Source organism: Rana temporaria, chromosome 1 (assembly GCF_905171775.1).
Source record: "Rana temporaria chromosome 1, aRanTem1.1, whole genome shotgun sequence".
NCBI classification, from domain to species: domain Eukaryota; kingdom Metazoa; phylum Chordata; class Amphibia; order Anura; family Ranidae; genus Rana; species Rana temporaria.
In genome coordinates, this window is record NC_053489.1 from 251885829 (window position 1) to 251893111 (window position 7283).

General features: G+C 46.1%; 1 gene segment (V, D, J or C); it reads left to right on the top strand.

Moving 5' to 3' along the window:
* Window positions 1-2839: 2839 nt before the first annotated feature.
* Window positions 2840-3446, top strand: LOC120940840. The segment is given in 2 exon segments: window positions 2840-2896; window positions 3001-3446. Coding segments are annotated over 2 exon segments (363 nt in total).
* The last annotated feature ends 3837 nt before the right edge of the window (window positions 3447-7283 follow it).

A 7283-nucleotide genomic window follows, 5' to 3' on the forward strand; every position in this document is an offset into this window, starting at 1 on the left:
AGTGTCATTTCTGAAGGAAAAAAAGTCATTTAAAACTGACTCGCCGCTCTAATGAATTGTCGGCTCCCGGCAATTCAGAGAGAATTCATTCATAAAAAAAAGCGTGGAATCCCCCCAAATTCAATTACCAGGCCCTTCAGGTCTGGTATGGATATTAAGGGGAACCCCGCCATCAATTAAAAAAAAAATGACGTGGGGTTCCCCCCAAATATCCATTCCAGACCCTTCAGGTCTGGTGTGGATTTTAAGGGGAACTCCACCCCAAATTTAAAAAAAAAATGTCGTGGAGTTCCCCCAAAAATCCACACCAGACCCCTTATCCGAGCACGTAACCTGGCCAGCCGCAGAAAAGAGGGGGGGACGAGAGAGTGGCTCCCCGCTCCAACGTTGTCGGTTTCCAGCGACGGGTGATCTCCTCTCCGGTCCAGCGATGAGAAGATCGTCCGAGATCCAGAGCGCAGCATCGCCGGCTGCCTGTCTCCACCGGAGACAGCCCGGCGAATGACGCTGCTGGAGCTAGTGACATTTCTTATATAGGTGAGGCGGGGCCACCTGTCACGTGACCCCGCCCCCTCTGACGCAAGGGGGAAGCCTGGGCTCCCTCAGTGACATAGCAGAGGGTGCGTCAGAGGGGGGCGGGGTCACGTGACGGGTGGCCCCGCCTCACCTATATAGGAAATGTCACTAGCTCCAGCAGCGTCATTCGCCGGGCTGTCTCCGGTGGAGACAGGCAGCCGGCGATGCTGCGCTCTGGATCCCGGACAATCTTCTCACCGCTGGACCGGAGAGGAGATCACCCGTCGCTGGATACTGACAACGTTGGAGCGGGGAGCTGGGACCGAGAGTGGATTACCACCGCTGGATTTTTTTTAATAAAGGCCTTTTTTCCACGGTGTGTGTGTGTGTTTTTTTACAACTATTTACACTTCCTTAGTGAAATGGTAGGGGTACAATGTACCCCATTACCAATTCACATAAGGGGGGGCCAGGATCTGGGGGTCCCCTTTGTTAAAGGGGTCTTCCAGATTCTGATAAGCCCCCTGCCCGCAGACCCCCACAACCACCGGGCAAGGGTTGTGGGGATGAGGCCCTTGTCCCCATCAACATGGGGACATCCTCCCCATGTTGAGGGCATGTGGCCTCGGTACTCGGTTCAGGAGGGGGGCGCTCTCTCGTCTTTTCTGTGGCCGGCCAGGTTGCGTGCTTGGATAAGGGGTCTGGTTTGGATTTTTTTGGGGAACTCCACGCCATTTTTTTTTTTTAATTTGGGGTGGAGTTCCCCTTAAAATCCACACCAGACCTGAAGGGTCTGGAATTGATATTTGGGCGGAACCCCATGTAATTTTTTTTTTAAATTGACGGCGGGGTTCCCCTTAATATCCATACCAGACCTGAAGGGCCTGGTAATTGAATTTGGGGGGACCCCACGCTTTTTTTTTTTATGAATTAATTCTCTCTGAATTGCAGGGGGCCGACAATTCATTATAGCCGCGAGTCAGTTTTAAATTACTTTTTTTCCTTCAGAAATGACACTTTGTGCAGTGACAGTTCTAAATACGGGAAACATGCGCTATTTCACATGCTTACTTTACACACCCCTTAGGTACGAAATTTAAAGGAATATTTCACTTTTATTGTTTCACTTTAAGCATTATTAAATTTACTGCTCCCGAAAAAACGGACGTTTTTAAAACTTTTTTTGCATTGATACATGTCCCCTGGTGCAGGACCAGGGTCCCCAAACACTTTTTAGGACAATAACCTGCATATTAGCCATTAAAATTAGCACTTTCGATTTCTCCCATAGACTTTAACAGGTTTTTCCGCGGCTTTTCGAATTTGCCGCGAACACTCCAAATTGTTCGTTGTTCGCCGAATAGGCGAACAGGCAATGTTCGAGTCGAACATGAGTTCGACTCGAACTCAAAGCTCATCCCTAATCTGTATCAAGCAGGTGTGACTTTCCAGCAACTTCTGAGAGTTTACATTGAGATCTATGGACCTCAAGGCACATGGAAGTTGCAAAAATGTATAGGAAAGAACCGGGACGGCCGCACTCCAAAAATAAAAACTTGTTCCTTTTAATAAAAACTGGTCACAACATGGATGTCACAGCAAAAAATCAGGAAAAAGGGCTAATGCGTTTCACACTCTCATACAGTGCTTATTCATAGCTTATGAAAGTTGGACCAAAGTAGTGCAGGAAGTAACTTATGAATGTTTTTTAGTGGGAAAAATTGGGTGTGACTTGTTCCCAATCATTATCAGTAGCATACTTTTTAAACGCTTTACTTTCAGAATAAAAAACTGATTCAAAGAAATCCATTTAACTTGGGAAATGACTGCTGAATACCAAAGTATAATGCATTGGTTTATATTTAAAAACTATTATACATATTTAACTTGACTCTAAACAGTGGATGAAGACAGTGGAGGCCAGCATTGTACAGTAACACAAGAACATCTCCCTTCACAGTTTAAAGTTAATTGCAAACTGTCGGAGATTTTTGTGAGGGTTACTTTTTGTAACTCAACGTGGGATTTTTAAAATACAAGACTGTTGAACTACACACTGACTGATCACCAAGGACAGACAGAAGCAATTTTAGCCGGGATAATGGACAATTTCATTGTATCATATGTCAGATATTATATAACCAGTAGATGATTTTTGTAAAGGGGGTGGCTTTACTTTTCAGACCACAGTGTAAGTGTACTGTCAGCACTGACAACAGATATGTCCTATTATATATCCCAGCTATATCTGTTATGCAAATTGATTGTCTGTCCTCAGGTACATAAGGAGAGCAGGGGAGCAAGTAACATTTTATATCAACAACTATCAATTTAGAAACAATGGATACAGTTGTGCTCTTTATTGCAATTTTCCCTTTAAGTATGAGAAATAATAATCATTGGTGTTTTTAGATATTATAATATTTCTATAAATAATTGTCCTTAGCTGATTGACTCATGAGCTATTATGATTTTGTTTTTCAGGTGTCCTCTCCCAGACTTTACGAGAATCAGGCCCAGGGATTGTAAAACCTTCACAACAAATAAAATTCACCTGTACCGTGTCTGGGTTTGAGTTATCCAGCTGGAGTGTAGACTGGATTAGACAACTGCCTGAATCGAAATTGGAGTGGATTGGAGTTATATGGGGTGGTGGGAGCACTGACTATGCTGATTTACTAAAAAAAAGACTCTCAATCACCAAAGACAATGCAAAGAAAGAGGTCTACTTGCAAATCAATGGAGCAGAAATTAAAGATTCTGGAACATATTACTGTGCGAAACGCACGGCAACAGAAAGTAACTGACAGGGTGCTCAATATCCCATTTCATATCTGTGTGGTAACCCACATAGAGGAAGAGGAAGTATATTGCTTTCTGTTTTATTACTATACCTTGAGAAAGTATGTGTTTTAAAACATTTCAGTACAACCATCAAAAAAGCATGAATAGTTACGAAAACAATAATAAATATGAAATCACGATTTAAAAAAAAAAAAAATACCTAGTAGAATTTAGGACAGCTAGATAAATTGTATTATATTTTTTGTGATCATAGCTATAAATAATGTGGTCTTGCTGTCTTTGCTTTTTTGGCTGAAGAGACTTGTCTGGTATAATACTAGTTACCTATTTATTAACACTAACACTATTATTAACACTAAGATCAAAGATCATTAAGATCAAATCACATTTATATGAAAATAAAATCTTGCTTTAGTGAATAAACAGCCTTACTGACAGAGTGAAAGTCCTCCTTCATTTCATCACAAACTACTAAACCAAGGGTCTGGAAGGGGCTTTTATTATTCTATAGATGTACAGTACATTATGTTGTGTGATTAAGAATAAGGCTGAACGCATACTGTGTGTTTTACTTCAATTTAAAATGCCTGTCACCTCAAGGGCACAGAGAAAACAATTGTTTCCTGTGTGTCTCATTCAAACTGCACCGCAGCCTTCTGCAACTAAATGCACTACTGTACCATGCCATGAATGAAGTATACGTTTTTACACTTCACGTAAAGTTTGTACAAAAAAAAATAGGATCTGTGTGAGGTGCTGAACACTACCACCCTATAGGGTTGCCACCTCATCCCTTTAACCACTTCGGCCCCTGGAAGATTTTACCCCCTTAACGACAGAGCATTTTTTGCGATACGGCACTGCGTCGCTTTAACTGACAATTGCGCAGTTGTGCGGCATGGTACCCAAACAAAATTTATGTTCTTTTTTTTGTCATCACGTGAATCACTTAGTCTCTGAATAGGAACGCCCGGAAGCCGGGGGGGGGGGGGAATAGCTATACAAGGGTATGTACAGCGAAAAAAAAATAAAAAAACAGCATACTGTACATGTCGGCAGTATGCTGGATGGAATGGTATATACATGTTTTAGGGTGAACCTCCGCTTTAACACTGACAGAGCTTTGTCCTGTCTTCCTCCTCGCCGATTAGCAAGTGCTGGCGGTCATCCATTGGCTGGCACCTGCTGATCAGCTTGTGCTGTGTCTAATCACAGCACAGTGGGGGCGCCCCCTACCCAGAATACTAGGTATGTGATCCAGCACAGGGGAGCCACTCTGCCACCATACTCATCATACATGAGGTAATCGACAAGTGGTTAAGCTGGGTATACACAGAATAAAATTGGACCGGCTCAGTATGAACTGTCTGAATTTCATCTCTGTGTAGCCCTCTCTATTTATATAGACCAGCTTCTATTGAACGATCCTGCTGGAAAAGCAGCCCTCAATCAGCAACTGCAGCCAACAGCTGCACCACTGACCAGTGTAATCTGACAGGCCTGAGTCCCTGCTGCAAAAATACAATAGCACAGGGGACGAGATCGCTGCATCTACTGTATATAAATTTGTCTGGATCCATATCTATCCATATATTTGTTCAGCCCACTAGTCGGACAAAAAAACAAACAAATCTCAGTGTATACCTGACATTAGACTTTATGTCAATCACTTAAAGTGGTTGTAAACCCATTACAACCACTTTAACCTACAGGTAAGCCTAGATTGAGGGCTCTTTCACACGGGCGAGTCGTTCAGGTTCGCCTACCAGTTTTTTAGGCGGACCTGAACGGGCGCTCCGTGCTCCTCTATGGAGCCGCGGATGTCAGCGGTGACATGCCTGCTGACATCCGACCCGCTCCGATCCGCCAAAGTGTGTCGGTGGAAAAACCTACTTTTCCATCCGTCTGGTGGATCGGATCGGGTGAACACGGACAGACGGTCCATGTTGATCCGATCCCCTCATAGGGAGCGGAGAAAAGACAGGGCGGTCCCCGCACAGTGTGCAGGGACCGCCCTGTCATCCGTGGAGCGATCCCCGCTGAGCAAGCGGAGGTTCACGGGGCGGATCATTACTGATCCGCCCCGTGTGAAAGGGGCCTAAGGCTTACCTGTAGGTGCAACAAATATCTCCCAAACCTAAACGGTTTAGGAGATATTTTCAGAAAATGCTGGCACCGATGTCTACGGCGCATGCACCTTAGACATCGGGCGCAGGTACACTTCATAATGAGCTAGTATGCTATGCTGGCGGATGGCAGGTCTGCGTCCGCTCTGCATATGCAGAGCGGACACGGACACAGCCCACTATATTCTTTTTTTAGTGGAACGGATTGGTGGTAGAACACAAGTCGGTTTACATCTGCCACTCCTTAGAGGTAATTCCACCTTAGAGGTCCAATTGGATCGGACTGACCGTGTAAAAGGGGCCCCTGGCTGCTTTCACACTGATGTGCTGTGGTTTAGCCGCAACGCGGGTTTAACGCAGTGTACCTTTGGCTTTTCTGCACTTTGCAATAGACTTCTATTATATTCTGCAGGTTTGGTGCACTTTCAGAAAGCTCACCAAAATCGCAGGTAATAACAGAAGTCTATGGCTCAGTGCAGGTAAACTGCTCTGCACCTGCAGATCAGTTTGAAAGCAGCCCAGTAACTACTGCAGAACAGATATGCCCATATATACACTGTGGGCCTGATTCCCAAAAGAGATACGCAGACTTAACTACTGTTCAGTCTGTGCCTAACTTTGGAAACGATTCTCAAAAGGCTTTTTCCAAAGTTAGGCAGAAAATCTGACATGTGTAAGACACTTGCACGGTCAGATCTTAGGATGCAGTACCGCATCCGCCACTGGGGGCATTTCTCATTGAAATGCAGCTTTGCGTATGCAAATGAGGACTTAAGCAGATTCTCAAAGCATTTCATCATTGTGATTTCTGCCTAAGTTCCGAATTTGCTTGCGCAAAACTAGGGCTGGTTTTATAATGTGTAAAGTTAGTCACACCTTGTAAAGGCCCATTCAAGCGACGGCATTTGGTATGCATTCCTGAGGGAGAACTCCACGGCAATTTTTAAATTCAAAACCGGCATGGGTTCCCCCCCCAGGAGCATACCAGGCCCTTAGGTCTGGTATGGGTTGTAAGGAGACCCCCCCTACGCCGAAAAATCGACGTAGGGGGTCCCCCTACAATCCATACCAGACCCATATCCAAAGCACGCTACCCGGCCGGTCAGGAAGGGAGTGGGGACGAGCGAGCGCCCCCCCCCCCTCCTGAGCCGTGCCAGGCCGCATGCCCTCAACATGGGGGGGTTGGGTGCTCTGGGGCAGGGGGGCGCACTGCGGGCCCCCCCACCCCAGAGCACCCTGTCCCCATGTTGATGAGGACAGGACCTCTTCCCGACAACCCTTGCCGTTGGTTGTCGGGGTCTGCGGGCGGGGGCTTATCGGAATCTGGGAGTCCCCTTTAATAAGGGGGCCCCCAGATACCGGCCCCCCACCCTAAGTGAATGGATATGGGGTACATCGTACCCCTATCCATTCACCTGGAGGCAAAAAGTAAAAGTTAGTAAACACACAACACAAGGGTTTTTAAAATAATTTATTATTCTGCTCCGGATGCCCCCCCTGTCTTCTTTAGCTCTAATACCAGGGGGGCTTCTTCTTCCACTCTCCGGGGGTCTTCTTCCACTCTCCGGGGGTCTTCTTCCACTCTCCGGGGGGGTTTCTTCTTCCGCTCTCCGGGGGGGGGCTTCTCCGCTCTCCGGGGGTCTTCTTCCATCTTCTCCCCTCTTCCGCTGTTGACTCGGCGAACCCCGGTTCTTCTGCAGATGTCCGGTGCCTTCTTCTTCAGCGCTGGCTGCCTGCTATCTTTGTGTGTTAGCTCAATTTCTAACAGGCAGCCGGTGCGGTCTTCTGTGACGTCAGGGTCTTCTCTTCTGTTCTTCTCCCCTCTTCCGATGTTGC